The 16,805-nt window shown below is 38.9% G+C and overlaps 1 protein-coding gene across 2 annotated transcripts in view; it reads left to right on the top strand.

Annotated features, from left to right (window-relative positions):
• Window positions 1-249: 249 nt before the first annotated feature.
• SMG1 (SMG1 nonsense mediated mRNA decay associated PI3K related kinase) overlaps window positions 250-16,805 on the top strand; it is a 100,955-nt gene continuing 84,399 nt past the window's right edge. For both annotated transcript variants that reach the window (XM_054589633.1, XM_054589634.1), the window contains exon 1: window positions 250-665. In XM_054589633.1, the coding sequence (XP_054445608.1) occupies window positions 580-665 (86 nt within the window). In that variant the 5' untranslated portion in view covers window positions 250-579. The remainder of the gene's footprint in view (window positions 666-16,805) is intronic.

Raw genomic sequence — 16,805 nt, 5'->3', positions numbered from 1 at the left:
GCAGGGGTGGTGGCGGAGATCCCCTCTCCCATGAGCCTCCGCGGCGGGCCCGGGACTTTGGCGCGTTTTGCGGGGAGTGGAAGCGAGCCCTAGGCGCGGGAGGGCGGCCCACTCGCCACGCCCACGGGCCCCGCCCCTCCCGGCCCCGCCCCTGTGCCCTAGCTTGGGGGGCACCGCCTTCGCCTCTCGCTCCCAGCATGCCGTGCGGCAGCGGCGGCGGCGGCGCGGCGGGCGGAGTCGGGAGGCGGGGAAGCTGTAGCTGTATGAGCGTAAGGAGGTCCTGCCACCGCTTCCTCCTCGCTGTCCTCCTCCTGGGCCCCGGCGACGCGGGCCGCGCACGGGCCTGGAAGAGACGTCGCCTCCCCTTCGCCGCGCCTCTCCCGCCTTCTCGTACTGCGCTGCGGGCTCAGGCGGAACCCGGAACGGCCGTCTGCCTCCCCCGCCCTCCGCCGCCACCTCCTTCTCCTCGGTTTCCTCTTCATCCCCGGGCCAGAGCGGAGTCTCGGCGGCGGTCGGTTCGGGTGGCGACTCGCGCTTCTTCGGGCGGCGGCGCTTGGCCATGTCGTGTCGGGGAAGGTAATGAGCCGCAGAGCCCCGGGGTCTCGGCTGAACAGTGGCGGCGGCGGCACCAAGTACCCGCGGAGCTGGAATGACTGGCAACCCAGGTGGGTGAGCCGGAGCCGAACCCGCCACCCCGACCCCTGGGCCCCGCCTCAGGCGAGCTGAGGCCTAAGGCCGCTGGGCTGGGAGGCGCGGCCTAGGCCTTTTACCCCCCCGGGAACCGGGTGCGGCTTCCTGGGTCTCCTCCCGCCCCAGCTCGGGGAAGAAGGCCGCTGGGTGGCTAGGCCTAAATGCTTCTCCTCTATCCCTGGGGCTGGAGCCGAGACCCAGAGCACCCGGCGGAGGCACTGGCCTAGGAGTTGGATCAAGGGGTGGTGAAGGAAAGGGCCTGGTGGTGGGGACAGTTTTTAGTTATAGTCTTCCCCCACTATTTGGGGTAAGAGTTGGGGAATCCTGATGGTCCAGGACCCTCTGTGTTATCCTTTCACTTCTGTGGTCCCTCCCTTTCTCAGCTCCCATGTGAAAGACTTCAACTGTGATCTCTCTGACCGCTTCCCCACGTGTTAATACTTAAAAAACAAGCAAAAAACAAACACACACACACACACACAAACCCCAACTCTAAGGTTTTCCTCAGACTTTAGGCAGATTAGTTGTGGTTCAGGAGATGATATTGGGAGTGCGTTAAGTGGGCCCACTCATTCTGGTCCTGGGAAATGAAATTTTCCCAAGTGCAAGGAAGTTACCCTGGTGGAGAGCAATTCATACCTGGCCATTCACTAAGAGTCGTACAGAATTTCCTTTTGGATGGAGGATTTGCTCTCAGATCGCTTTGGGGCCTAGTTGGTATGGGTATAATAAATAGGGAGCATCAGCTTAAAAAAATGTTATGTCTTTCTGATTAATCAAGGGTCAGTTGTGTTTAATTCAGTACTGATTCATTTTTACCTCTTATTGAGTAAATGCTTGTAATATTCAGAGACTAAAATTTAGCCCGGTGCCCAGAACTCCCTAAATGTATATTATATTTTAGGATTAGTTGATTCATGGAGCATTCATACTTTGAAGCACACTTTCATTATGATTGTCCAGGAACTGACCAAATACATGTAAGATACACAGGTTGTTGGGATAACTTTTGCTTCCTGATGTTAATTCCAGCAGTGTTTGGAAAGAAATAATTTGTTAAGATGTTAGTGTGTAACATTTTAAGACTTGATAGATGAAATAATCTTATGGCTTATGGGTAGTGTGCATCCTATTCGATTTAATATGCTTTGCCAAAGCCGGTGTCTGTTGAGAAATGATGTGTATAACTAGATGACTTCAAAAGTTAATGTCTGAATCTAGAACTGAGATGTTATCTAGTTTTTAAAAAATTGTTTGAAAAAGTAGAGTCAGGGTTTGTGAGTGCTTTAAATAAAATCAGTTGACTAGCTCAAATATTTTTATCTATAATTGACATTTTTAGTTGTACTTTTGTTTTGTTTTGAAATGTGTAATTTTTTTTCATCTAAGGAATTAGATGGTAAATGGACTTGAATTTGACATTTGAGAGCACTTCTTTGACATTGTATTTTCATTATTTTTCAGTATTACGGTTGGTGAGCATATATAAAATAATTTAATATCCTTTTAGAGGACTATATAAATTGCCTTTCCCAGAGTCCTAGAGCTTTTGGAAAAGAGTAAGTTGTAGCTTGTAATTCTAGATAAATGGAGTAGCAGAGTTGCAGCCACCTGCTGGGGTCACCTGACTTTTATTTGACAGATATGAAGCAGAATGGCTTATATAGTTATGGAATATGTACATGTATTATTAATATTATCTATGTTTTATTTTAAAATAATTTTTATTTGTTGATTTCAGAGAGAGAGAGGGGAAAGGAGAATCATTGATTTGTTGTTCCACTTATGTATGCATTCATTGGTTGACTCTTGTATGTGTCCTGACTGGGGATCGAACCTGCAACCATGGTATATCAGGATGATGCTCTAACCAAATGAGCTACTCTGCTGTGACCCCTTGTTAATTCTTACGTGTTTTTTTGTTTTAGGATCTTATTTATTTTTAAAGAGAGGGGAAGGGAGGGAGAAAAAGAGGGAGAGAAATATCAATGTTGTGTGAGAGAAACATTGATCAGTTGGTTGACGCATGCCCCCAATTAGGGGGCAAAACCCAGGCATGTACCTGGACTGGGAATTGAACCAGTGACCTTTCAGTTTGCAGGACAATGCTCAACCCACTGAGTTACACCACTCAGGGTCCCATAGTTTCTTTTTTAAAGTGCTATATTTCTTGGCTCTGTGTGGGATGGGGTGAACCAGCGTTGGAGGGGGGCTGTGGCTTTCTTTGAAGCTATGCTCTGTAATAAAGTCTTAGAACGTAAGCCTAGGTAGACAGATACTGTGAGATATACTTGGTTACACAGAGTAGCACTTGGTTAGGATGTTGACTTTTTTTGTAGAAGAGAGAACAGAGAAGTACGGACAGTACCCCATAACTTTATTTGCATGATCAGCTCAGTTGTTTTGTTAAATAGCCAATAAAAACACCTCAGATATTTGTCAGGTCATAAGTTTTCCTAAGTTAAATTTGAGGTCGTTCTGTCCCCACTTCACTTAAGGAAAGGTGACAGTCTCCAGTTAACTGACAGAGTGGAGCTTGATCTTCCCCCTTGTTTAAATGCATTTTATTTTTTTAAACATCTTCAAATGCAGGCAGCTTCCTGTGGTTTATCTGAACCATTTGATTTTTTAAAAGACTTTTTGCTTCTCTGTACCATTTCTCCTTTCCTTTATTTGATTATAGTTCCTAAATATAGGCTTTTGAAAATAGTAAAATTAAAAAAAAAAGTGATCGTTGGTTTCTTTTAGTCATTTAGTCTGGAAACCGAGTATTGAGTCAATCATGGCCACACATGATACTTCACACACATTGGCAGGAAATGTTCCAGGTGGCTGAATAGACTAGTGTCATATGGGAACAGAGCAAGCCCACCGTTGATAGAAGCATACCTTGGCAGAAAACATTTATTTAGTGCTGGATTATAGTCGTCCTTTTCATTACTGTATTCTCAGAATTTAAGAATGATTAGGCAAAAAAATTTTTTTTCCGCTAGACATAGCCTTTCCTTTTCTTCACTTTACTTTGGGAAGTAATCTAGTTGTACCAATCAAGATAGAGATCAGAATGATTTGTTTTCAAATTAAATGTGTAGTTACTGTACATTTTAGTATTCCAAATGACATGATTAATTTGACATTGAAGTCAAATATGGATTAGTTCAACAAGAGGAAGCATTCAGGTCAACAGAAAATAAATAGATTTTACTTACACACTTGGGATTCTTAGGACTTTATTCATTTAACTGATACATACTGGTTGTCTTACAGTGCCCAGTATAGGATCTTTTTACAATTCCAACGGTTGAAAATGTATATTAAAACTAGCTTCCATTTTTTTTTCGTAAAATCTAGACAGATTAAAGTTCTTAAAAGTACAGATACCTTTATTCTCCATTGTCATAAGCCAGAGGACATGGAAGAGTGCTGTGAGACAGTGTAGAAAGCCAGAAACTAATGTCTGACAGTGTGAGAAGCTGGATTTTTGAAGTCAGAGTTGTCTTTTGAGCCTTTTATGAGTCTGTACTGTATAATGTCCATAGATATATAATATAGTAAGCTGCATAAGGGAAAAAATTAGGTGGAATTACATATTTTATAACTACAAGTAGAGCTTTAAATAGAATTTAATGATTGCCAATTCTGTACCACAGATTTCCAAGCACACTAAGGTTTTTCAGGTAGTTGCGTATGGGTGTTTAATCTGGGGGAGAAAGTTAATTTTTTCCATTATAAAATAAAATATATTCCTTATGACACAATTGGCAATTGTATCTTTAAATTGAATCTTTCCCCCCTTCTGTTTTGGTTCCTTTTTAGATTGGGAGTATAACTAAAGGTTTTTGTTTGTTTGCTTGTTTTGTAATAGGAGATTATGAAATACTCTAATTCATTGGAAATATTCCAATTCAAGAAATATTGATGCTTTAGGGATTTTTATGACTAATAGAGATGGTTATAGTTTGTATGGCAGATAAGAATGAACTTTCTAAAGGTAAATCATTATGTGGATATTAATTGTGATACAATTCTTGGTATAGTTTAATTCTTGGTATAGCTTTCCCAGAGGAAAGTGAAAGTGATCTCCACTATTTTGACAGCAAATGGTGCGTGTTGGGGGGGGCGGTGCAGGCAGTGAATCTTTAAAAAAAAACACAACAAAATCAGAAGAAAGTAGGGAGATGGCAAAATATAAGTTGTCCGTATTCCTAGTTTGTTCAGAAGGATGGGGTACTTGTCAGGAGTGACACAAATAAGAGAGAAAGCTTCAGAGTTGGATTGGAGCTGGATTGTAGGCCTTGAATTATAGTTTAAGTGTATGTGTTTGGAATGACTTTAGGGAACCATTGACGTTTTACCAACAGGAAAGTGGCGTAATTTAGGACGATTAAAATTAGTTGGGGCGGGGGGTGGGGGGAGAAGCTGGCAGAGACACTCACACTCACACCATAGTAGGAGGCAGTTGGCAAATAGTTTAGACAATAGACTGTTAAGACCTGAATATTCTGTTCATAAGTCATAATTTTAATTGAGACAAAAGCATTCAGCCCAATATATGGGAATTTTCATAAGTAAAAGTTGGTCATTTGTTATCTGATTTTGATTTTGAGGATGATCATTAAAGTACTTTTTTTCTGCTCACACTTCAGGTTAGGACACTTGACATTATATGCAATAGTCATACACATAAAATGAAGTGGGGTCCATGGTGTTTTATGGGAACATTGAATTCTCATAACTTTTTAATTTAAGATTTCTTTCTTTCACTGCCTGGCATAAAGTAGCACTTGCTTACTTGCTTTTCTTTCTGTATTCTAACCACCTGAAATAAATCTCTGAAGCTCCTTTTAGAGGACTTCACTTTGTGGATTCATACAAGTTGTTATTTGTTTGGTTTCTCCTCATATTGCTATTATTTTGGTTACTTGTCTTTGGCTGTCTTAAAGTTTTCTTAGAGCCCATTTTATTTTGAGAACTACAAAATAAAACATCTTTCCCCCTCCCCTGCTGTATAGAGTGCTAACATTAAAATGTAGAGTATTGACTATTAAATTCCTATTGTTTTTTGATACAGAGACGGTGTTTTTAAAATAGATCTACTCCATCTTGTATTAGTTGAGTGTAGTTTTCTTAGTTGAATTCTCTTTCGAATTCCATTGTGTTACTTTTTGGAGATAAAATTTACATATGTTTAGCTCTTAAGTTCAGTGTATTTTGAGAAATTTATACACCTGTGTAAACCATGACCCTAATTAAGATGTAAATACGCAATGACTTTTTAGTTGGGTTACGTTCCCACCACTATCACACCCCTCAAAAAAACACTGGTGGAGTGTACAGGTAGATTTTGCCTTAAAATTTTTTTTAGGAAAGAAAATCTTTGAGTGTTATCTTACAATTTATTACCAACTTAATGGTTTCTGAGGATTGATAACCTCATCATCTTCAACATATTTCTTTGATTCCTCTTTTACTATAAACATACTAACTTGGGATATTTGAAGATCCCTGTGAAATCAATTTTAGATGATGGATCTGCTTTTAACCTTTGCAGGCATTTATGTCCTGAAGCACAAAAGGGCTCCTTTGCGTGGCTAAGTTTATTCCTATGAGCTACAGGTTCATGTATTAGTACCTTTCTCCACCTCCTTCACACCTACTCTTTGCTTTAGCTCTTGTTTTTCATACTCTCAGAAATATAACCTTTGTGCTTTCCTTAAGACTCCTACCATGCTACCTCTGCCCTCAGTTATCCCCTCCTTTCTGAATTTTGCAAGAAGTCTACAATGAAAGCTAACTGTGCTTATCACTTCAGTGGTTGATCTCTTGTTCCCCTGTTAGTTTGAGTCCATAACGGCAGAGCCAGAGCCAAATTCTCCCCTGCTTCTGTGTCTTTCTTGCCCCAAAGCAACACTCAAACTCATTTCTGCCTTAGGGCCTTTCCTGTGCTGTTCTTGCTGCATGCTACTGCACAGCTCGGTAGTCTCAAGAGTATTTGATCTGGGGTACTCTCATGCTGTTTAGCCTAAATGTTACTCCTTAGGAGAAGCAGCGTTCTCTTTACACTTCACTGTGGGTTTTTAAATTTTTATTTTATTTTATTGATTTTTAGAGAGAGAAAGGGAAGGAGGGAGGCATTGGTTTGTTGTTCCACTCATTTATGCATTCATTGGTGGTTCTGTGCCCTGACCGAAGATCAAACCTGCAACCTTGACATACTGGGATGACGCTCTAACCAGCTGAGCTCCCTGGCCAGGGCTGGATTTTCTTTATAGCACTTACCACTACCTGAAATCTTCATTTATCTTCCCCAGTAAAACATAACCTTTATATGTGCATGTGTTCCCTACTACAGTGCATCAAATCATTTATACTCTATTTTGTGTATTTCTATTTTTTTCTTAAGTAGATACATGAAAATGGAATTCTGCAAATTTAGAGTTAACTTTTCAGAGTTTACAACACTTTTACTGTAGGAGGCATTTTGAGAGGAACTATTCCTTATGCAGTAGTCTGGTTAGCCTGAGATAGCAACTTAAGCTGAGTTTTTAGTGGACTGAGGTGGCTGCATCTTTTATAGAGGAAAGAATGTGGTCATTTAAGAGTCGTAAGTTTTATCAATTTTGAAAAAATACCTTGCCCTCATATTTAAAATTCTTCTATGAATTATCCTGTATCTATTGTATCTACTTGTACATTCTTTAATCTAATCACTTAAAAGTTAAGTACTGGGTTGAGCTTTCTGGCATTCCTTCAGAATGACCTGCGGAAACAAACGTCTCACCAGTTGTATGCCTGCTGATTGGGGGATGACTGAACCCAGAATTTCCAGATTCAACAGATTTATAAACAGTGAATTACTTACTATATTAATCTTTATATTCTTTAAAAAGAAATTGTATTCCTGTTAGAAATGAATGCTTTGGAGGTTAATGTTGTTACTTATATTATTTATAGTATGTCTAGGGCTTCATGTTTATTCAAAACCTTTTATAGACTTTCTGTATTATTTAAAAAACCTTTTTATCAGAGGGGTTTCTGGTATCAGAATTAGAGATTTTTTTTTGACATGGAACTTCCTAAGTTATGCTATTCTTTGTTTATAAATAAGAAAGGCACCACTTTTTTTCCCTTTATCTTACTTTTTATCATAGTAAACAACTTCAGCAGCACTGTTACAGGTCCAGTAGGTCCACAAGAAAATTATTAATGGCTCTGTAGTGGCCTGAGGTAACTGTATACTCATTTATACCAAGTCCTGTCCAGAAAGTATCCAACCAAGCAAGATGGGGAAAAATAGAAGCATTTATTGAAGAAGATACAAGAAATGTACATAGGACAATGACGCCTCAGTCCCCTTCCAGCTAGGCACCTTGGGACCTCACAGTTCTCTGAACACACTGCAAAATCCTTTGTTGGAATCACCATCAGCTGCCCCATCGTATTTTCCTGCATCTTATTGACAGTTTGAAATCTCTTCCCTTTCAAAGTGATTTTAGTTTTGGGAAAAGCCAGAAGTTGCAGGGAGACAAATCTGGGCTGCAGTGGGGCTGAGTCACCTTAGTGATTTGATATTTTGTCAAAAAACTCTGCATGAGATGTGATGCATAAGTGGACATACTGCGGCGATAAAGCTGCCAATCACCAGTTACCCATAGCTGCAGCTGTTTCCATCGTATTGCATATCTGAAATGATGAGGAACATTGAGGTAGTACTCCTTATTGTTGTTTGACTGGGACAGTACTTTCCCAGTCAAAAAACAGAGTTAACATGGTTTTGATCTTGATGCGACTTTGCTGCACCTTCTTCAGCCTTGGAGAACCAGGCGACTTCCATTGGGACAACTGGGCCTTTGTTTCTGGATCATAGCCGCAGACCCATGATTCACCTCTGGCTATGATCTTCTTGAGGAAATCTGGTTCATTGGTAGTGGTTTGAATCAAGTCGTTAGCAACTGCAGCACGATGTTCCTTCCTCTCTGGTAGCAGGAGCCATGGAATAAATTTTGCTGCTACCCATTTCAGGTCAAGATCCTGCGTCAAAATCTGTGACTCAGTAGTTTTTGGAATTCCCAGATCAACTTCTAGTTCTCACACTGTCAGTCACTGATCATTGTTGATTGCAGCCCATACACATTCAGCATTCTTGGGTGTTCTGCTTGTTGCAGGCCTACCAGAAAGTGGATCACTCTCAACAGACTCTAGACCATCTTTGAAGTGTTTGCAACACTTGTATTTGGGTTGCACTCATTGCATTGTCCCCAAAAGCCTTCTGAATTTCCTGAGTAGTTTCCATGGAGGAATGTTCATGCTTAACGCGAGATTTTCTTTTTTCCTGTTTTTTAAAAGTATATTTTACTGATTATCCTATTACAGTTGTCCCCATTTTTTTTCTGCTTTCCCCTTTATATCCCTCTGCCCAGTAGCCCCATTCCCTCTAGCATTCCACCTCCACCTTAGTTCATGTCCGTGGATTATACATGTAAGTTCTTTGGCTTCTCCATTTCCTATACTGTTCTTAACCTCCCCCTGTCTATTTTGTACCTACCAATTATGCATCTTATTCTCTGTACCTTTCCTGCCATTTCCCCCCCTCCCTGCTGATAACCCTCTGTGTGATCTCTATTTCTGTGATTCTGTTCCTGTTCTAGTTGTTTGCTTAGTTTGCTTTTGTGTTTGTTTTTTTTTTTAGGTTCAGTTGTTGATAGTTGTGTTTGTTGTCATTTTACTGTTTGTAGTTTTGATCATCTTCTTTTTCTTAGATAAGTCCCTATAACATTTCATATAATAAGGGCTTGGTGATGATGAACCCACTTAACTTTACCTTTTCTGGGAAGCACTTTATCTGCGTTGCCATTCTAAATGAATGGCTTTGTTGGATAGAGAAATCTTGGATGTAGTCCTTGCTTTTCATGACTTTGAAAACTTCTTGCCAGCCCCTTCTTGCCTGCAAGGTTTCTTTTGTGAAATTAGCTGATAGTCTTATGGGAACTCCTTTGTAGGTAATTCTCTCTTCTCTTTCTGCTTTTAAGATTCTCTCCTTGCCCTGTCTGGTGTAGCTTAGTGGATTGAGAGCCGACCTGTGGACCAAAGGGTCACTTGTTCGATTGTCAGTCAGAGCACATGCCTGGGTTGCTGCCAGGTCTTCAGTAGGGGGTGCTCAAGAGGCAACCAGGCATTGATGTTTATCTCTCTCACCTCCTCCCTACCTTCCCCTCTCTTTAAAAATAAATAAATAAATAAATAAATAAATAAATAAATAAATAATTTTTTAAAAAAGATTCCTTATCTTTAATCTTTGGCAATCTAATTATTATGTGTCATGGTGTGTTCCTCTTTGGGTCCAACTTGTTTGCGACTCTGAGCTTCCTGGACTTGCATGTCTGTTTCCTTTTCCAGATTAGGAAAGTTTTCCTTCATTATTTTTTCAAATAAGTTTTCAATTTCTTTTTCTTCCTCTTCTCCTTCTGTCACCCCTGTGATTCACCCCTGTGGACAGTTTAAAGTTGTCCCAGAGGTTCCTCAGCCTCTCCTCATTTGTTTTGAATTCTTGTTTCTTGATTCTGTTTTCATTGAATGTTTATGTCTTCCTTCTGCTCCAGATCATTGATTTGAGTCCCAGTTTCCTTCCCTTCACTGTTGGTTCCCCGTATATTTTGCTTTATTTCACTTTGTATAGCTTTCACTTCTTCCTTTATTTTGTGTCCATACTTAATAATTTCTGTGAGCATCCTGATTACCAGTGTTTTGAACTCCGCATCTGATAGGTTGGCTATCTTCTTGTCACTTGGTTCTTTTTCTGGAGTTTAGATCTGTTACTTCATTTGGGCCATGTTTCTTTGTCTTGGCATACCTATTAAGTTGTAAGGGGTGGGTCCTTAGGAACTGGCCAGGGTAGGGTAACCGGTTTAGAGTGGTGCTGTATGTGGGGGAGGGGTCCAAGAGGGAACAATGCTACTTGCTCAGCTCTCCACAGGCTTTCAGTCACTTCTCTCGCTTCCCACAAGTGAATTGCACCCTTTTGGGTGCTGGCCTCGTGCTGATTCCCAGGTGGGTGGGCTTGTTGTGTACATGCTAGGACCCCGTGGGCCTCTCCCAGCAGACTTCTGTGAGACTGGCAGTTTTTCCTGCTGCCTCAACTTCCACAGGATTTTACAGTGAGAGGTTTTGATGCTTTATTTTCCTGTCTCTGGAACGCTGTGTTTCGTGGTCTCTCTTGCTCCCTAGTTGTTCCTCCCAGTTTATCCGCATGTGAATGTGGGACCACTTAGTCCTCCAGTTGCCTCCTCACCCACCCTGTCTGCCAGCTGCTGCCTTGCTGTGTGTATCCCTTCCACCCTGGCTGCCCCTTTCTGCCCCTCAGACCACCCTTGATGAACATTTCTTCTTTAACTCCTTGGTTGTTGGACTTAACACACAGTTTGATTTTCTGACAGTTGTGGTTGTTTTTAAATTGGTCGTTACCCTTCTTTTGGTTGTATGAGGAATTGAAGTGTATCTACCTATGCCTCCATCTTGTCTGAGCATAACACAAAATTTGATGCAGGTTCGTTGCTCCATTTGCTCAGTCATTTTGAATGTGGCAGCTGCACAGTACACATGCTCACTCAGGGGCATCTACTGCCCCCACTGACTAGTACAATGAAGTCATCATTATTCATCCATGCTCATTCCAGTCCACTCTCCTTGGCTGCCAGGTTACATTGATGTCACGTAAACCATCCTCATTATATTAACAATGGTGGGCTTTTTCTGGACTGACCTCGTATGTCCACAGATTAAAAAAAAAATTATTGAACTAAATATTTATTAGATATTTATTTTTGGGTGGCATCTTGTATACAAGGTGGAACCCAAAGAAAACCAGAGTTATCTTCTGGAAGGTATGCTCCTTGTAGTATAGGCTTCCCGCGCTAAGTAAGTGTTCTAGGAACCCAGCTGTATCGGTGTACCATCTGACATTGTTGTAAGAGGCTGTGTCCGGCTTCAGTGAATTTTTTTTTTAAGATTCTTTCAACACCTTTGCCCATTTCACAATGGAGGATTTATGAGTGCTGCTGCCCACAGTGTGCTGTGTGTTCAGCAGTTCTTGACCAAAAAATGGCGTGACCTCTGCTCCACCCTCCCTATTCACCTGATCTTCTCCTGAATGACTTTTATTTTTGTTTCCCTGATGAAAAAAGTCCTCAAAGGGAAATGTTTTGCTGATGTGGAAGAGGTGAAACAAAAAATGGCAGAAGCACTAAAAGACATCAGAATAGATGAGTTCAAAAACTGATTTGAGCAGTGGAAAAGTCTGGATAGGTGTATTGCATCAAATGGAATGTATTTTGAAGGCAATTGAAGCTTAAACATTGAGGATAAACACAATTTTTTATAAATAAATTCTGAGTTTTTCGGGGTCCTCCCTTGTATTAATACCTTTTCTGTTGACTAGGGAAAAGGCTCCACTAATAAAAACGTCTTGGGCTTTATGGTGACATAGATAAGTTTTTTTCCTCCATATTTGACAGCATTGGCAACATTTCTTTTTTTTAGTAAAGTTCTTTGAATTTAAGTGTTTTCCCTCTTATTTAAATTTATTAATTTAAAAGTTGTCTTTATTCTCTTTAGCATTTTAATCTTCTGATTTTAAAAGAGGTGTGTTGTGTGTTTGAAATTTTAATTTCCATCTTGCAATATTTAGTTCTTTGAAGCAGTCCATTACTCCTGCTATTCAGTTTCTTGAGAATCTCCGTGGTGTATGTTCCTTTATTGAACCCTGAAATTTCCTGTCTGAGCTGTAACACTTTATTTCCAGATTCTTTGTTTTGATTCTAACCCTGGAAATTCAGATTCATTGCCTTAATGACAGATTCTGTGTTGGTGTGGGGGCTAAAATAAAAAACACTTTTCCTCTCACCTTTTAAATTCTTCTAGCTGGGCTAATAATAATCACAGTAACAGAGACAGATTAACAGGAGAAAAAGAAAATTTTAATACGTGCACATGGGGAATTCACTTAAGCATGAAAATTCTAGAGATAGTGAAGCAGAATTGGGTATGTATGTCTTTTTAGACAAAGGAGAAAGAGGGGGTAGTGATTGTATTTTAAAGGAAGTAAGCAGTTTACAGTTAGTTGAGAAAGACTGAACATACTTCAGGTAAATTCTTGTTTCAGTGGGACACAAGGGGTGATCTAGCCCCTGCTTAAAACCTTCCTATGTACCATCCACACTTGATTCAAATTAAGCCAAGGTGAATAAGCTAAGATTCCTTTCCTGTAGCAGGTCTTTCATCTCAGTCTTTTGGGCAGGAAAGTGGGATAGTCTTTTGTTTCTTAATAACTGCCTTAAAATCAGTATCCCAAAGGGCAGGACTTTGGTTCCCTCTACTGACTTCTGAGATTTGCCAGAATTTAGAAGAAAATCCTATTAATTTGAGGAATGATGTCAAACTTCTGTTGCCTTTATAGAATTGGACTGTTTCCTGGTTATATTAAATAGATCCAAAGATCGACTATCACATAGTATGACATGGGTGAATGAGTATATGTTTAATTAGAAAACATATCCTGGATTTTCTTTCCTAAAACTCTGTTGTTTTTTGTTTGTTTGTTTTTTATTTTGCCTGTCCTTATATTGTTTGGATAAATGTGGGGGGGGGGGGAAGAAAATGTAGTAGGTTTCCCAGCAGCAGGATTGTAAAACTTGAGATTTAATGTTTATTTGTTAGTTGGGTTTAAAGGAACATAAAGACACAGTGTGTATTGTTTTTGAATGACTTGAGTTAGTATTCTGTTAAAAAGTGATTAATTCTGTCATTATTTGGAATACTGATAGCATTTTAATAAGTGGAATCTTGTCCCTTTTTTTAAAATACTGAAATTAAAATATTTAGGTTGTGTGTGAGGGATTACCAGTTGACTGACTATAAAACAAAGTTTTGTTTAAAAAAAGCCTTGTATTTAAAGTGGCCTATCTTGTAGAGTTACTATAATGCTAATATTGCCTATGTTTTTATAGAAATCTTATGAGGATGTAAAATTTACACCAACAGTGCTGTTTGCCCCAAAGTCCATTTAAAAATTCTCATGCTGTCTTATTAAAATTGCATTGGAGAAGATGGAAATAGAACCCTACGGTATTTTAGATTCTTATCTAAAGTGTATTTATTTTTAAGAATGTGTGCATTTTTAATATTGATCCTTCACAGATATTTATCTTAGGAGAGGTTGGTGTCATCAAAAAAGCAGTGGACTAAGAATGGGAAGACAAAGGTCTTTAGTATTGGTGTTACCAGCTGTCCCTTTGAGGAGGTCATTCTTGTCTTCCTAAGATGCAGGGTTAGAGCTGGTTAAAAGATAAATTTGGGAAAGTTACTCTCAAAACTGTTAAAGTGCTACACAGATGCTAATGTTGCTATGTCTGACCAAATGTGGAATTTTATCTGTTTCTTCCTCAAAACGTTTAGAATTTACTACAAATGTGCATACTCACACTTGAATTCAAATTTCATTTTTCTCTTCCAGAGTGAGAGTGTGTGTGTGTGTGTGTGTGTGTGTGTGTGTAACTTCTAAAAATTTCATAAAGCGTATTTATATTGAATCTCTTAGAGTGTACAAGAGTGATATGAATAGAAGCTCATAATTGTTAAATTCCTGTTAAGTATAGCTTATGACATTTGTGTTACTGTTATCTGCATACTTAAAAAAGATTTGGTGGAGAGGCAGTTTATTGCTCTCTGGTATAGTAGTGGTTTTCTTTCTCCATTTTCAGGTGTGCTTCCATTAGACCATAAGCCTGTTTCAAGTTGGTTAATGAGGAATTTGACTGTAGATCTGCATCATTATTTTTTCTTTATATTTTTTCTTCACACTTTTAGAACTTGATTCCAGTTGAAATTGTGATCCAGCAAAAATAATCTTTGTGACTACATACATTGGAGGGCAGGTACAAATAAAATTAAATATAGAAAAAGGGTAGATTAAAAGGTAGCTGGTTGCTTTCTTAATTTTTATTATGTCATTGGAATTTAAGAACTAATCCTTATAAGAACATCACTTAAATGCTTCTTTGCTTTCCCCTAGCCCCAGTCCAGGGATGTGCGTGTGTGTTTGTGTTTTAAGGGCAGTAGGGAGATGAGTCCATGGAATCATGGAAGAGATATTCTGTGCCAGTCTCCTCTAAGCAAAGATAGAAATTAGTGAAATTTCATATCATTATACACACACACACACACAAAGTAGTAAGCTATCGTGAGATTTTGGTACTATTTTAAATTATGGCAATATAAATTTACTCAATAAGTAAATGATATTTCCTAAGGAACTTGATATCTAAAAACATTAATTTTTCTCTTGTTGTAAAGGGAATTATAAAAAGTTATTTTTAAACCACTTAAATCAGTCTTATTAGATTGTTTCATATACGGTATAGTAAAAGAAAAAGATAAGGTTTATATAGACCTTGTGGGTTTAAAATTGCTTAAGTGATGATTTTGAACTGTTCCATAGATTTCTCAAACTTAAGGCTACTTTAAATACCTCAATATGTTATTTCTGGCTACTGATCAGCATGGTGGGAACAGTTTCCTGCCTCTTGGTGCCTCTTGTATGTTTCAGTAAGTACAAAAACTGTTTTCATTTAATAAACTTATCTATAGTTAGAATAGTGTGATTATTCTGAAAAGTATCTCTTTCCCAACTATTTGATTTAGGAGACCATACCTTTTGAGAATTTTCTCTGAGACCTTTTTATTTCTTTATGTTTTAGTGGTAGGAAATGGCTATTTCAGGATGACCCCTAAAAGAAATTCCAGTGCTTAAGAAGGAGGGTTTACTGTACACATTTTACCTCTGGATACAGACAGTATGTTTCTTTACCAGTTTGTTGTTTTACAGCATATTGCCTACCTCAGGATACCTAAAGAGATAGGTCCTATAGGAATTATTGAGGATGTTGAAAGGCATCAGAGTCCACTTAAAAATCCCCTTGCTGTCTTAGTATAAGTACATCAGTAAAGTTAGAAATAGAACCCCAGGATGTTTTAGATTTATTCCTAAGGTATATTTATTTTTTAAGAAGGTTGGGGTGGAGGTCATATGTATAATTTGAGAATTCCCTAAAGATACTTCTAGTAATGTCCTCATCTTTGTTGAGAATTACTGATGTGGAATATAAAATTCAGTTAAATGTCTTTTCTATATTTATCATCATTTAACATGTGGTACATGTTCAAGGATGTGTGATAGAATATTGCTCTTTTAATGCCCCAAAGCCTTGACTGTGCCCCAGATTTGTAGGGTGTACAATACTGTTGTGGCAATGTAGTGCCCAACTTGCTATTAGTTTTCTTTGAAAGTTCCTATATCTGAATTGCATAGTACTTATTTGTTTTTTCATAATGTGGTTATAAGTGATTTTTGGAGCCATATTTTTGTGACCAGTCTCACCTGTTAAAAAAAAAAAAAAAGGTGATGTTATCTGTTGCATAGTACACTTATTTTTAAAGGTGACCATAGTTCTTTTTAAGATTATTTTTAAGATAAGATTTAAAATATGTAATTGTTAGAGAATCTCACATGCATGTCGGCCCCATGAAGATATACTTGGGTCTATTAGCGAGAGGAACTTAGATTAATTCTACAGCCATTGTTGGCCTGTTTTCAGGACTTTTAAAAGATGGTTGTACACATTTCTTACATTAATAAAACACTCCACCTTTTCCTTGATTATGGAGTCCCAGTCTTTCAAGCCTCTTTATTTTAGGATTCCTGTAGTATTTAGCTCTTAGTGATTCTTAATCTCTTCTGGCCTTTATGGTGCTCTGCTTGGCTTTCAGTTGAAGAGCCTGGGTGGTAGGACATATTTCTTTGTAGACTTTGGTCTTTTTTTCTTCCTCTCCTTGGGAGGTTGTGGAGTAAGAAATTTCCTTTCAATCTTTGCCATTTCCCAGGCTGAAATGGATGTTTCTAAAGTACTTCCAGGACTTGCTGACAAAAGAGGAAGAAGCAGTGCAGATAGGACTTGAAGCAGAGTTTCTTTTTAAGTCTGTAAACTAGCTTGGGTTAAAATTAAAGGCCAAAAGAAAGTCAGATTAACAAGATGCATTAGATTCATTCAGGAGCCTTTAGGTGA

Source organism: Pteronotus mesoamericanus, unplaced genomic scaffold (assembly GCF_021234165.1).
Source record: "Pteronotus mesoamericanus isolate MK-2021 breed Mesoamerican mustached bat unplaced genomic scaffold, CSHL_Meso_final scaffold_167, whole genome shotgun sequence".
NCBI classification, from domain to species: domain Eukaryota; kingdom Metazoa; phylum Chordata; class Mammalia; order Chiroptera; family Mormoopidae; genus Pteronotus; species Pteronotus mesoamericanus.
This window is presented reverse-complemented; position numbering and strand designations above follow the sequence as displayed.